The following is a 15,729-nucleotide window of genomic DNA, read 5'->3' as shown; positions in this document are numbered from 1 at the left end:
TATGCAAATCAGTCGGACCCGGTGCCTCATGGGAAAGATCCAGCCCGAACTGCCAAGCCATGTCTTCCCTGGACCGGAAACAAGCTTCCTAGGTCCGGTTTCTGGCATTTCAGCCGTCTTCAGCCAGGCTTGCTTAAATCCAGTGGCAAAGTGAGCAAGGGACTCACGTCTGAGCATACCCTGCCAACTTATGGCGAACAAAGCAAAAACCAAAGGAAATGATGGACGGAGTGTTGAACATTGCAAGCACTCACCCCCAGTCAACTGATCTGGGTTTAATCCATCACCGTTCTTTAGCCCACTCTGCCACCCCAGTTCAGACTTGGCCATATGCAAATCAGTCCGACCCTGTGCCTCATGGGAACAGTCCAGCCCGAACTGCCAAGCCATGTCTTCCCTGGACCGGAAACCAGCTTCCTAGGACCGGTTTCTGGCATTTCAGCCGTCTTCAGCCAGGCTTGCTTGAATCCAGTGGCAAAGTGAGCAAGGGACTCACGTCTGAGCATACCCTGCCAACTTATGGCGAACAAAGCAAAAACCAAAGGAAATGATGGACGGAGTGTTGAACATTGCAAGCACTCACCCCCAGTCAACTGATCTGGGTTTAATCCATCACCGTTCTTTAGCCCACTCTGCCACCCCAGTTCAGACATGGCCATATGCAAATCAGTCTGACCCTGTGCCTCATGGGAACAGTCCAGCCCGAACTGCCAAGCCATGTCTTCCCTGGACCGGAAACAAGCTTCCTAGGACCGGTTTCTGGCATTTCAGCCGTCTTCAGCCAGGCTTGCTTGAATCCAGTGGCAAAGTGAGCAAGGGACTCACGTCTGAGCATACCCTGCCAACTTATGGCGAACAAAGCAAAAACCAAAGGAAATGATGGACGAAGTGTTGAACATTGCAAGCACTCACCCCCAGTCAACTGATCTGGGTTTAATCCATCACCGTTCTTTAGCCCACTCTGCCACCCCAGTTCAGACATGGCCATATGCAAATCAGTCTGACCCTGTGCCTCATGGGAACTGTCCAGCCCGAACTGCCAAGCCATGGATTGTTTTGTTTACACTTCATTGGCTGAACCTTTTGATCCGAGGGTCAGGCATCATGTCTTTTCAACGCATGTGAATTATTCTGTCAACATCTCTGGACGATTCTCATCTTTTAAGACCTGTGTCTGCATACGCATACATAATCCTCTTGCTTTTGATTTGTGCAAACGGTGTCCATGCTTTCCAGGTGTGCAAACAAACCAGCAGAATCATTAGTAACAGGAATATGGGCCCCAAGGGTTTCATTAAGTTGAGCACATACAGGGAAACTCCCCCCCCCCCCCCCCCCACCCCTTTCACCCTTCTTAAAGTCTCCTTTTAGTCAGTTCGATTTCCTTGGAAAGCACCCCTGCTGCACGCACCAAAAAGGAGTCAATAGTGGCGAGCGTATTATCATCAGCAGAATTATTCAGGGTTTTCTTTTTGCCCATGATAAAGGGAAACAAAAGTTCAAATGGTACAAATGAATAGGACTAAGAGAGGTGGCCCGGCCTCTTCTGGACGCTGATGGGCACGGACTGGCATGCTCGGGCACATGCCCGGATTCATCCCACACCGTGGGGTTTGAAGCGCGCTTTAGTAGCGCTGGCATAGCATGCCAGGCAGTTAAGGTGAAGTGTGTCCTGGGGACAAGTCCCATCCCAGCACTGGCCCAGAAACAAAGTTCTGTGGGCATTTCCTCTCACTTCCCCTCTCAAGTCTCCATTATATCTGTCATGGGAGGTGGCCTCACCGCATCTCGCGGACTCCATTACACTGGGCCCCCTGTTGTTGCTATGAATTTGGAGTAACCTGGGGGCTTCTTTTACTCCTATCATTATAAAGGGGCACACATATCCCTTGGCTTTCTTAGGTTAAAGAACATTTTATTATTTTGGGTAAACACATTTTATTTCATAACCCATTATCCGCACGCAGGGCTGATAAGAAGATTGTGACACGTTTGTTTATGGAAAAACACTGCTGAGGGGGCTTGTCTAGAATAAGGCAAATCACTTGTTCGGAATGACTCCGTTTTGAGAACCCTATTTAATGTACGCGACCAATAACTGAGAGAGAACATTAATGTTAAGATTCAGAGCTGGTTTTCTATGTCATATGTTGTGTTTTCTGCTGGGTTACTACGGGGGCTTGAGATTGAGAGAGCTCCTAGAATCACACCTGACAGACACTCTGCGGCCTCTTCCAGGAGTGAAAATCAACCGAGAGCCTTGGTCTTTAAACCCCTAAGACACCAGCACAATGAGGAGATTTCGAAATATATGAAAAAACCATCAGTATATATCTTGGGAAGGAGCAAACATTGGTATCGCTTATGACTTTGTGAAAGATGCCAACATGCGCAGGAAATGTTCCTTCACCCTCACAAACCAACTCAGGTCTCTTTCTAGCCAACACGTCTCTGGGTTCACCGACGAGCCTAGAGTCTGTGATCCTGTTGCTCTCCAGAGGTTTCTCCAGGGCATCAAACTCTCTGACATGGAGCATTCAGCAATACTTACTGACACTTTCTTTCCTGTATTATTTCCTCTGCCTCTACTTAAATGATGATTTATATACCTAATTTTGCTTGCTTTTCTCGATAAGTGAACTGATGAGGGCGATTTCATAGTTGAACCATAGTGCTTTATTAGAATGTTTTGCTATTGTGTTATCTAAGGCCGCTTGATGTTGTAACTGCCTTTTACCGTCAAGATCAGCCCTGTCTGGCTTTTGCTTCTCTGCTTTGTCATGCAAGTTCTGCTTTACTACTAGGATGAAAATCAATATTTTCCTATAGCTGCTTTTAAAGGTTTCGATAGAGTTTATAAGTACAAATGTCCTCTATTTCTCCAAACTGATATTGTTGTCATGTTCGGAGGCCTCCTCGTGGTTCTCCAGTAATGTTGGGTGGGTTATTGAGCCCTAGTGCTCTTGTGGGGCGGGGTGGGTGGGTTTTTATATTTTCTTGATTGTCATTTCTTTCTATTATTCCTTTTTGCTCTTTTCTCACCTATTCCCCATTCACCTGATACCTGGTTATCTTTCTTGGCAGCCCATGCATATGTGAAATCCGCCACTGCTTATTGCTGGTTTACATTTCTTGACACTTTAATGCATGGGCATCATTCTTACGCCATATTAGTCAGTTTCACAAAGGTCTTAATCACCCTGTGAAATGAAGGAAGATGGCTAATTGTTGCCACAAACTCAAGGGCAACCTTATACTCCTGCAGGAATCAAAATTAGGTCATTCTGAATCCTTGAAACTTAAGTATCACTGAATAAATTGGTTTGATTCACCGGCACATCATAAGAAAAATGGAGATGTAACTCTTACCTCGAAAAACCCCAATATTTCAGCCACCTTCTATCAATATGACAAAGAGGGCAAATGGGTAAATATTTCAGCCAAAAGGGGGATTCTGAATTTCATATCATCAAAATGTATGCCCACAATGGCTGGTCCTGAGTTTCTGGTGTTCTCTCAATAAATGTATAACGGATCTCCGACAACAGAATAGCGTAAGGTTAGGCAGTGACTACAGCCTTACCATAGATGGTACACTCGACTGTTTATTTCAAGTAATATTTAGACCCCAAGGATCACACGCTCAACTCGTGAATCTATGTACCATACATATTTTTACTGATGTGTAGAGAATCCACAACCCTAACAATCCTTTTCCCAGTGAATATACGTTTTACCCTCACCCCCCTGACGCCTTCCATAGGATTGATTATCTTCTGGTAGAGGACCAGCTCCTCCAACAGTCCGCATCCCCACAGATGGAGCCAATTTTGGTCTCAGGTCATGCGTGCATCTCTTTTGATCTTCAAAGTAACGCCCTTTTCCCAGTCTCTAAACATTTGCAAATGAATGACTTGATCACAGATAAAGTTAAGAATCCTCTGTACAAAAGGTCATGATCAAAAGAATAAGGCTGGCCAGTTTCTCACGAACCACTTAAAATGTGGACAAAACAAATCTACCATTCCTGCCATCAAATTGCTAGTGGCGTAAATGTCACATCACTGACAGACATTTAGGAGTCTTTTCGAGATTCAGTGGATCCTTAAACACCCCTAAGAATACAATTGACGCTAATCTCGCTGATGAGATTTTAAATACATTATCACTGCCCACTCTAGATCCAGACTCGAGAGAAAATTCGAATAAACCAATAGAGCAGGGCAAAATCCTCAAAACCATGTCCAGTTGAAAATTCAGTAAAGCTCCTGGTGCAGAGGGTTTCAAAACTATTTTTTTTACAAGAGAAATGCACCTCTACTACTCGCACCCCTCCATAATGTGTTTCTTTATTTCACAGACACTGGAAGAATCCAAGGCCCAGCTGCTGTGGCAACAATTGGCATCATCCCAAAAGATGGGAAAGATCCCCTGGAAATGTAAAGCTAGAGACCAATGTAATTAATAAACATTGACTGTACGATCTAGCCCGCCAAAGTATTAGCTACGAGATAAGACGAGGTGCTGGGTAAGCTGATTCTTCTGACTCAAACAGGTTTCCTTAAGGTAGATTGGCAAGTGATAATATAAGAGCATTGTGCCGTGCCCTAGAAAAGGCTGAGTCCTCCAACTCCTTCTCAGCTGCAATAGCCTTAAACGCAGAGAAGACCTTAGGTAAAGTTTCATAGACCTTTCTGCCGACCACTCTACAGAAAGTTGGCCTCAGTAAGAATTTAATTTGCATTTGCCATTTATTAAAATACACATTCGACCGTTTACATCAATGGCTGTTCCTCAAACAAATTCCCCTTAAAACAAGGCGCATGTGAGGGTTGTCCTTTCTCCCCGCTTCTTTTTATAGTGTCTGTCGAACCTCTCCTTGAACTCATCAGGACTTGAAGCGGTATCGGGGGGGGGGATATTCCTTTTCCCTCTGGCCCACACAAACTAGCGACTTATGCTGCTACCCTACTCTTCACAGAGGAAGCTGACAGTGCTACCCACTGTATCCTAGAAGCAATTTAGAAATATTCAGAGATATCCAGATATACCCTCAGTAGGGAGAAACCTGAGATCTTCCCAATCAAGATAAATTGTTTTTCCGTACACGTTCAAAATTCTGGCCTCAAATGGCAAAGTAGGTCACTAAAATAATCAGGTATATGCTTTGGGAAGGACTCTCGAATTGTCAATTAACGAAGAGAAAACTATTTCTAAAATAAAAGAACTTATCACACAATGGTCTCAAATTCATTACTTGGTGGGGGAGACTCGAAACAATTAAAATGATACTCACACCTAAAATCAACTTTCCGATCAGTATGCTCCCCTTTAAATTCACACACAACTTCTACAAACCATTAGACAATACGTTAATGGACCTTTTTGTGGAAAAGCAAAAAAGCAAGCGTTTCCCTCAGAAAGCTAAGAATGAACAAGAAAGAAGGTGGAGTTAAATTCCTAGACTTTCCTAGATATCGCCAGGCCTTCCTGGGCAGACTGGGTGCCTGGTGGTTCTATACCGTTTCTCATGATGTTCCTACATGGCATCCTATAGAAAGGAGGTTTCTGCTCCTCGCCCGCTATGTGCCCTTTTGATGATACACAATGTCAGCCGTCTCAATGTATTCCACTCTCTACCCATTATTCGTGATAATTCGTTGATTTCTTACGCTCTATAAATAAGAAACTCTTTCAAAAACTCCCCAAAAACTTTGCTTTCCTGTGGTTTAATAAGCAGATCAAAATTGAGTGGCGGGGTGACTTTTGATACGAGTGGTCGTGAGGAGGCATCACTGCTTAAAGATCTTGGCACTGAAAAGGACTCTGTTTCTTTTGCGGACTTACAATATAAACACAAACTATCTAACTGAAACTGTTATACCTTCTTAAAGTTAAAATCTGCTATCAGGAATTTAGTGCACACTCATTCACTCCCCTCTTCCACATCCCTTAGGCACTTTCACTAAGCAGGAAAATGCAGCCTCAAACATTTACAATCTGCTTCAGGCCCCAATTCCAGAGGAACAAAATCCAACTCATCTCACCTCAGGCTGACATCCTTCCCCAGCATGGATGGAAATCTGGAGTTCCGCCTTTATAGGAAAGATCTCTCCAGCAGTTCCACAAATGAGGCTATGAATTATTCATAATGCCTACGGGGCGCTTTTACACTCTAGGATTTGTGGACTGGCTCCTGGTGACACCCCTCCATGTTTTATTCATGCAAGTGCTTATGAGCCCAAACCTGTTGCTTTAGAAGGCTTGCGTCGGATATAAATACCAGTCCTCAAGAGTGAATGTTTTCAAGTGAAGAGGGCATTCAAATAAAATGGGTTGGTACCACTTAGCGATTTATGTACCAGGCAACCTCAGGCAGTGGGCAAACTGCCCAATATCTCAGCTAGTGTATGTACTTGCCAGTGTTCTTTTCTGGTATCTCCAGTGAAACATGCACGTTTACGCATGGATTGCACAGCCTTCTATGTGCTGTGTACTCTGCACAACATTCAGGTTAGCGCAGGCTCAAAACCCAGCCACTATCAGCTAGTGCAGCCAATCATGTCCTTTTTATCTGTTTGTGCAGTGGCCTGTTAATCTGTGTACCAAGATTGAAATGGGAATCCGGGTTATAGCTTCGCTGATAGGGTAGGGCACGAAGTCTGGATTTAAGCCATGTCATTGGGGTGCTAGAGGAATTTAGACAAGAGGTGCTTGTGGTGGGTTGGAGCTTCGATTATAGTTTGGTCCACAGAGTGGGATGGCAATCTGAATGAAAGTCTGATCCAGAGATTCGAACAGAACTCTGGATTACCGCCAGTTTCATCCCCTGGGATAGGAGTCTGGATTACCGCCCGTTTCATACCCTGGGATAGGAGTCTGGATTACAGCCCGTTTCATCCCCTGGGATAGGAGTCTGGATTACAGCCCGTTTCATCCCCTGGGATAGGAGTCTGGATTACAGCCCGTTTCATCCCCTGGGATAGGAGTCTGGATTACAGCCCGTTTCATACCCTGGGATAGGAGTCTGGATTACAGCCGTTTCATCCCCTGGGATAGGAGTCTGGATTACAGCCTGTTTCATCCCCTGGGATAGGAGTCTGGATTACAGCCTGTTTCATCCCCTGGGATAGGAGTCTGGATTACAGCCGTTTCATACCCTGGGATAGGAGTCTGGATTACCACCCGTTTCATACCCTGGGATAGGAGTCTGGATTACAGCCCGTTTCATCCCCTGGGATAGGAGTCTGGATTACAGCCCGTTTCATACCCTGGGATAGGAGTCTGGATTACAGCCCGTTTCATCCCCTGGGATAGGAGTCTGGATTACAGCCCGTTTCATCCCCTGGGATAGGAGTCTGGTTTACAGCCCGTTTCATCCCCTGGGATAGGAGTCTGGTTTACAGCCCGTTTCATCCCCTGGGATAGGAGTCTGGTTTACAGCCCGTTTCATCCCCTGGGATAGGAGTCTGGTTTACAGCCCGTTTCATCCCCTGGGATAGGAGTCTGGTTTACTGCCCGTTTCATCCCCTGGGATAGGAGTCTGGATTCTAGCTTGGTGCAAAGTGTGAGATGCTAATCTGAATTATAGCTCGCTAACGATGATGAACAAGACTATTTTACAAACTTTTCCGATAACTGTTTCCACATATCGAGGGCTGTTCATACACCTCACAATCCTCTGTCTCAGTATACCATATTGAATAAAGACATGCGGAGGCTAAACCGTTGCCATAAGTATTAACAAAACACATATATTTGAATGCAGTTCTTGTAATCGTCACCATCTCTGCTCTGACGTGCAATCTAAAGGTCTTGAAGTCTCTTGGGTATATCCCAGCTTGGTTGGAAGAAAAGGAAGGCGGTGGTATTAGGAACTGCACAATAGCTGTTTAGTTTTATTAAAACAGCAGGGAGGGTTTTTAATCTGCCCAGGTGTGCGTATGTACGAGCTGCAGTTGGGTGGCTCAAATCATGGAACAAAGATCTCGGATTTATATCTATTTCAGGAAGGTAAACTTAGATTGTTAGTTGAGATTTTAAGACAATTGAGCATGTGTGGTTCTCCTCATTAGTTGCGAATACTAACACAGCTACTGATAACCTGGTGTTTTAACTGTGCCAAGCTTTAGTGCCCGCGGTAAAAATAGCAACTCTACTCTTTACACCCTAAATGAAGGGACCTGGAGCAGGTCCCATTAGACTTTCCCACAGCTAAACCTGTGTGATGGTTGAGTATGTAACCAAGAGTGCGGAGGCAACAGTCGTTGGCTGAGCGGCTTGTCACGTGGTCTTCCACTTGCGCTGTGGCAGGGCGCATGCTCATTGGTCACCTGAGTTTCATCTGACTCCAATGTTTACACCCTTTGCTCCCAATAGGAAAGCTGAGAGTGGGTTTCAGGTACCTTTAGTGGATCCTCCTAATATGTGTAATGCTGAAAGAGGCCCTTGATTCAAGTTCTTGGTCTTGAGCACTCGATCACTCTGTTGTCATTAAAACAAGGCGTGCATTTCCTCCTTAATGAAGGTGTTTTCATTTTTTATTTTTGCAGAATACGTAAAGTGAAGGATTTCGATGAGAATTTTAGCAGTAAGAGTTTCCCAGAGAAGGCTCATGAAATCTATGTGGAGGCACATAACCTCCTTACCAGGTGAAGGGCTGGGGGGAGGAGGGCGGTGTGTAAGTGTCTGAGTTCTTATGGTAGACCCCCTTCAAATGTGAGGAGGGCTGTGTGGAAGCGTCTGAGTTCCTATGGTAGACTCCCTTCAAATGTGAGGAGGGCGGTGTGGAAGCGTCTGAGTTCCTATGGTAGACTCCTCCCTTCAAATGTGAGGAGGGCTGTGTGGAAGTGTCTGAGTTCTTATGGTAGACCCCCTTCAAATGTGAGGAGGGCTGTGTGGAAGCGTCTGAGTTCCTATGGTAGACTCCCTTCAAATGTGAGGAGGGCGGTGTGGAAGCGTCTGAGTTCCTATGGTAGACTCCCTTCAAATGTGAGGAGGGCTGTGTGGAAGTGTGAGTTCTTATGGTAGACTCCCTTCAAATGTGAGGAGGGCTGTGTGGAAGTGTCTGAATTCTTATGGTAGACTCCCTTCAAATGTGAGGAGGGCTGTGTGGAAGTGTCTGAGTTCTTATGGTAGACTCCCTTCAAATGTGAGGTGGGCTGTGGGGAAGTGTCTGAGTTCTTATGGTAGACTCCCTTCAAATGCGAGGAGGGCTGTGTGGAAGTGTCTGACTTCTTATGGTAGACTCCCTTCAAATGTGAGGAGGGCTGTGTGGAAGTGTCTGAGTTCTTATGGTAGACTCACTTGAAATGTGAGGAGGGCTGTGTGGAAGTGTCTGAATTCTTATGGTAGACTCCCTTCAAATGTGAGGAGGGCTGTGTGGAAGTGTCTGAGTTCCTATGGTAGACTCACTTGAAATGTGAGGAGGGCTGTGTGGTAAGTAGCATATTCCTTATTGGAATGTATAATCTGTGGAGCCCTCTCAGCCTTATATTTTTTTATAGTAGAATTATTTGTCCAACATGAATTGATCTTGTATTTCTCATTGCAGTTTCAACCGCCACAGGCTGCACGCCTTGGTGACCGAGCGATGCTATCCGGTGAGTGTTCATTCTCTGTTTTGTTTGTTGCATGGTTGATGTAACATGGGTCTCTCGTACCTGCGTTCTACTCGAAAAGCCCGCGACAAACTTGGCTCAGAAAGCTGAATGCCTGCTCCTTAACTTGCATGCAGCAAGAATATGCAATCAGCAGCATTCTGTGTTTGGGAGACGAAAATGCTTCATTTTCTTCTCACCTTTGCTTTTAAAATACTTTGGAGGTTCTGCGGTTAAATTACTGTCTAATCACTTGTGTCGAAAGTTTTTCATGAAATGAGCATGTCATACAGACGAGGAATAGCTGTGCTCTCTGTGGCCTTCTTCCTCTGGTAAAGAGTCGTTCCTTCCTCTGATGAAAGGTTGTACTTTACTTACCCTCATGTTCCAGTGCTGATCATGAGCGTTTTGATGCAGTTTCAGAAAGTGGCTCTGAACAAGGAGTGGTATCGGCTAAACCATGTGAAAGCTGCATCACTCTTCCAGTTTAGGAAAGGAGCTGATGGAGGTGCGGTCACCGGTGGCATATGGCATTGATCGACGTGGCGTAGGGCTCACTGCTGATGGTGAGGTCACGGGTGGCATTGATAGCCATGGCGTAGGGCTCACTAGCTGATGGAGGTGAGGTCACCGGTGGCATATTACATTGATAGACGTGGCGTAGGCTCACTAGCTGATGGAGGTGAGGTCACCGGTGGCATATTACATTGATAGACGTGGCGTAGGCTCACTAGCTGATGGAGGTGAGGTCACCGGTGGCATATTACATTGATAGACGTGGCGTAGGCTCACTAGCTGATGGAGGTGAGGTCACAGGTGGCATATGGCATTGATAGCCATGGCGTAGGGTTCACTAGCTGATGGAGGTGAGGTCACCGGTGGCATATGGCATTGATAGACGTGGCATAGGGCTCACTAGCTGATGGAGGTGAGGTCACGGGTGGCATTGATAGACCTGGCGTAGGGCTCACTGGCTGATGGAGGTGAGGTCACTGGTGGCATATGGCATTGATAGACCTGGCGTAGGGCTCACTAGCTGATGGAGGTGAGGTCACCGGTGGCATATGGCATTGATAGAGGTAGCGTAGGGCTCACCGGCTGACGGAGGTGAGGTCACCGGTGGCATTTGGCATTGATAGACGTGGCGTAGGCTCACTGGCTGATGGAGGTGAGGTCATGGGTGGCATATGGCATTGATAGACATGGCGTAGGGCTCACTAGCTGATGGAGGTGAGGTCACCGGTGGCATATGGCATTGACAGTCATGGCGTAGGGCTCACTAGCTGATAGAGGTGAGGTCACGGGTGGCATATGGCATTGATAGGCGCAGCGTAGGGCTCGCTGGCTGATGGAGGTGAGGTCATGGGTGGCATATGGCATTGATAGACATGGCGTAGGTCTCACTAGCTGATGGAGGTGAGGTCACCGGTGGCATATGGCATTGACAGACATGGCATAGGGCTCACTAGCTGATGGAGGTGAGGTCACGGGTGGCATATGGCATTGATAGACGCTGCTACAGGCAGGCCCTGTAAGTCCAGAGGTCCTGTTAGTTGCTGCATTCTGTCAGGTTTTCAATGCATAGGGAGGACATGCGCACTGGGCAATGCCTTGAATCTTCTCAGCCGGCCAAGTCCTGGGGAGACCCTGGTGTGTGCGCAGTGTTCTGTGAATCTGCTTGCACATAGGTTGGTAGAAGCCTGTTTCCTAGTGTAGTGTCTGTAGGCATTATGCCTGTGGATGCTTTCATCTTAGTATTGTTGGAGGCCGGCGCCTGTTGGCTTGTGTGCTGCCTCGGGATTCTGTAACATGGTGTCTTGGTTGCATAGATTTTGTGTGAAGACTCCATGTCCTACTCATGTGAACGTACAGTTTCCTGAATGGATGCTGCATCATTTGATATTGTCATTGTTTTTAATATGCATTGCTTGCTGCATTATCTAATTACTTTTTTACAATAACTGGCTTTTCTAGGCGGAACAGGTCATCCTACCTGTATACCACAAATGTTTCAAATATATATTTTATGTGTTTGTAGGTGTTTTTAAAATTCCCAGTAGAATTTTTTTTATTCCTAGTAGCTATTTGCTCTGATTTCTGGAAGACATGGCTATTGTGAAATATTTGTCTCATCTTCCTTTCACTCCAGGAAATGGTTCGTGGCAATCGATACCGTACGATCCGGTGGAAGTTTGTGGAGTCGCTTGAGCCTTCCCGAGTGGTGCAAGTCCGCTGCCCTGAGATGGTGAACAAGGGGAACCTGTACGGTCAGGTGACTGTGCGCATGCACACTCGACAGGTATGCTAAGCTCTTGGTGGTGTCTGCATTCTCATTCTGTGGATGCAGCTGTGTCTGTCTGTGCTCTGGTTTGTATTTACTTTGGTGTAGCCTCTCGCTGTGCCATCTGCTGTGCTTCCTATCTGGAGACAGCTGGGATTCATGTTTGCCTCCCTCTGTTCCTTACATGTGTTCTGTGGAGGTTGCCTGCCCCTAAATGTTGTACAGATGAAAGTACATGCACACACTCTGTAAGTGTGCTGGTTTTGTTGGTGTTCTCGTTCTAGGGAGGCATCTGTGTCTTGCAAAGTGATTGCCTGCGTGCTAGTTCTTTAAAAGTAGTGTGGTCTCACTCTTTGTGCCCTGGTTTTTGTTTTCTGGAGATGACTAGGTATCACATTTGCCCTCCTGCTTCAATGTTCATGTTTTTTAGGTAGATCGCTTCAACGCTTTGCATCCGTTTACACCGTATCTGGTGCTGACGGAGTCCCTCTCGTTGGCTTCACTGTGTGTAAGCATGCATGCGTGTTAGGGTTTTTGTAAAGTGCCCCATCACCAGGGAGGGTATCCTGGCACTGAGAAGGTATGTGTACCTAGCCCTGCCTGTGGTAGGTTGGCTGATGCAGAACTGTGTATGAATGGGAAGTGTGCGAGTAGCAGTCGAGTGAGGTGACTGGGTCATTGATGGAAGGAGATGCGACTGTTCAGGGAGGTGGGGCATAAATTGTCTAGTGGCAGTGCGTGTTCTCTCGAGTTGGTGGGTCTCACACTCTGGATATGTGTGAACGTACTTGGCTAAGAACTTTGTGTACTTTTTTTGTATCGGAGTCCTAAAGAATTCATGGTTGTTGAGGGAGTGGCACTCTAATGTCAGAAAATCAGTGTGTGCATTCCATTTCAGTGGCAGCTGTCACTTCTGTCCCTGTTTCTTTCCACAGTCGTTGGCCATCTACGATCGCTTCGGGCGCCTAATGTACGGCTCAGAAAATGTGCCCAAAGACGTCTTGGAGTATGTGGTGTTTGAACGTCACATGGCCAACCCATATGGAGCCTGGAGAATGCATGGCAAGATTGTGCCCGCGTGGGCCCCACCTAAGCAGCCCATAATCAAGGTAACTGTCGAGGCTCTGTCTTAGATAGTGAAGCGAGCTTGGTGGGTACTACTAGAGGCATAATAGGAGATATCGAGCTTTGCGGGGATTAGAGAGACATTCATAATGAGTGTGTAAAGAAAATGGGATTGTTTCCCTCGGAGGAGGTGTTTGTGTGCGAGGAGGACCCCAGTGGGATGTTGACAAAAAGGGCTCAGCACCTGTGGGTTCTTCCCAAATTGCTCTACAGAAGAATGTTTTGTTTGTGTTCCTATACTGGCTGCATGCTGGCCTTATGTTGGGATTTATATGAAGATGCATTTCATCGGATGCAAAGGTCCTATGCTGCACATGGTCATGCATGTACAATTTAATTTCCTCTGCTCCCAGTGTGTTAATAGGAATGATTCCTACCTACTGAGCCTCATTCCTCACCACTTAGAGAGCTGAAGTCCTAAAGTACAAACATATAATGAAATAATAGGAGACAGTTCTTCATGCTGTGCAGTCCTAACTTGCTGTGTTTCTTTCAGACCCTGCTTCTCCCTGGTCCCAACCTCAAACCTTGGGAAGAACTGGAGGACATGATGGCCCAGGACTCCCTGTCCCAGCAAACCCAGTGGTGCAAATGACCCTCCTCATGGCCAAACGTGCAGTCTACTGCTATGGAAGCGTGACGTGATGTCAGCTGTAACGGATCGGGTTGTGTCCATCCCCTCAGTGGAGCCGCTTGCACAGTAATGGAGTGCATGCAGGGGGCGATTACTGTGGACAGATACTGCTTCAGTTTTGAACAGACTGTGACCAGTGTGCCCGTTGTTCGTGGCACCGCCAGTCATTGCCACAATAATCCTCACAATAAATATTACTGGCCAGAATGCCACCTTGTGTGAAGCCCGCGGGTTTAGTCTCTCCCCCCTGGAGTTCAGCAGAAGCACTGGCTTCCTTATGCAGTAGAACATGGAAAGTCTTCATTGCACAATACAACCTGTTCTGCTCTCAATGATGTGTAATAAACAGCTTGTGAGATGTCCTGTGATAATGTACCTTTCTTTCCTTGAATTACCTGCTACACACGGACTCATGACAGTCTTTAAAAGTGGTCCACCCATCTCTGGTTCAGTAAAAATGTACGTATGAAATGAAACTGTTTTGGTAGGGGGCTGGGGGGCTCTGTGTTATGAAAGCTGTTTTGATTTTGTGTCCAAGATGAATGTTCCTGCTGGAAGGACAAAATAAATGTATTATTCTTACTTTTGCTTTCTTCTCACCAATATCTTGTCGTGTGACTGCCGCCTCCGAAATGTTCTCTGCTTCTAACTTTCAGGCTCTCCTAAATTATTCCTTGCCCCTAAATTCCCTGCGTCTTGGGACACTGAAGGCAGAGATATTCTAAGCCTGGGCGGCTTTCCAATTTTAACATTTAGATCATCTCTCAAAATGCACCCATCTTCCAACATTTATAATATCCTCTCTGCCCGTCACCTCTCTTATCCTCCTTGCCGCAGTGACCCTCTTCCCAGCATCATCTTCATGAGGAATGTTACCCCTGATCTATATTGTGAACACTGTATCTCTCCCACGGGCACACTCACTGCTACATGCTACTCTTCACAATTCAGGTCACACCCATGGACACACTTTCCAACCTTCCAATATCTGTTCTGAGACCCAAAACTAAGCAGTTCTCGCAGTTCTTCCTAACCTAATGACTCTCCTCTTTCCTTCTCTGTAGTGCCTCATTCTCCTGTCTAACCCACCCCCCCCCCCCATTACTCTCCCAAATGAATCTGGTGAATTCTCTTCCATTCACACCCCTGTGCCTCTAGCTGCCGGTTGGTGCAAATTAAACCAATGGCACCTAGAAAGCCATTTGAGGCATTAGGACGATTTTCGTCATCTGTTGAATTGTTTCCAGACTAAACTGTTTCTTCCTAGATTAAGTTCTAAATGTTTAGTCGGACATTGCTATTCAACATCCCTACCCTGGCCTGCTTTCCTTCTCCATTAATGCCTATTTCCAGGCCAACCCAACTTTTTCTTGTGATCCTCTGGGCTGATCTCATCCAGAGCTTGAGCCCTTGCCAAGTTGGAAGACATGCAGTTCAATCAAACCTCTTTATCACAAAGCGGACTCTTCTACTTCTTTGCTGGTTCTCTCCTCTATGGAAATATTGCTTTTTCCCCCTCTTGAAAATACATAACCACAATATTTCTTTATCCACTTATTACTATTTAATGCTGCTCCAAGATTTTTTTTTTCAAGATTCCATAAATATTGATGGTCTCCCAAGTTCCAAATTTCAGCAATTTGAATAATTACAACCCATGCCAATGAGCTTCTTGTCCTGGCCATGGCTTCAAGAATGCCAAGAAACTGTCATGCATAACATTCTGTCAGTGATTGCAAGGGGGGTGCATTCGCCCATGTCTTGAGTGCTTCCAATACTCTTTCCTAGTCTATGTTGGTTTGGGATTTCTCAGAGTAAATTCTTCACGGACCATTGTGACGTGTCGTGGTGTTCAGGTTTCATCACCTTATTTTTGGTCTCTCCTTAATAGATTAGCTGAGAAATCATACTCTTGACTTCTGCTGTTATGCAACCGTACCTAGCTCTAGTAATATGGCAGTGAACCCATGAATAATGTAACTGACTCCAAGAGCCTTATAGGAGTGTGTTGTTGCTAAATGGCTTTGAAGCAAGTGCTCTATTTTTTTTTTCAAGCTTTAGTCAGTATTTAACTCCTGTCCTCATTTCAT

At 45.9% G+C, this 15,729-nt stretch overlaps 1 protein-coding gene across 3 annotated transcripts in view; it reads left to right on the top strand.

Moving 5' to 3' along the window:
- MRPL45 (mitochondrial ribosomal protein L45) overlaps nucleotides 1-14,221 on the top strand; it is a 156,490-nt gene extending 142,269 nt beyond the window's left edge. For all 3 annotated transcript variants that reach the window (XM_085642943.1, XM_085642942.1, XM_085642944.1), the window contains exons 4-8: nucleotides 8,553-8,651; nucleotides 9,554-9,602; nucleotides 11,749-11,898; nucleotides 12,816-12,989; nucleotides 13,502-14,221. In XM_085642943.1, the coding sequence (XP_085499069.1) occupies nucleotides 8,553-8,651; nucleotides 9,554-9,602; nucleotides 11,749-11,898; nucleotides 12,816-12,989; nucleotides 13,502-13,600 (571 nt within the window). In that variant the 3' untranslated portion in view covers nucleotides 13,601-14,221. The remainder of the gene's footprint in view (nucleotides 1-8,552; nucleotides 8,652-9,553; nucleotides 9,603-11,748; nucleotides 11,899-12,815; nucleotides 12,990-13,501) is intronic.
- The last annotated feature ends 1,508 nt before the right edge of the window (nucleotides 14,222-15,729 follow it).

The sequence above is a fragment of the Triturus cristatus genome, chromosome 2_2 (genome assembly GCF_964204655.1).
Source record: "Triturus cristatus chromosome 2_2, aTriCri1.1, whole genome shotgun sequence".
In the NCBI taxonomy this organism is placed as follows: Eukaryota; Metazoa; Chordata; class Amphibia; order Caudata; family Salamandridae; genus Triturus; species Triturus cristatus.
The sequence above is the reverse complement of the archived record's forward strand: the minus strand, read 5'-3'. Positions and strand labels throughout refer to the sequence as shown.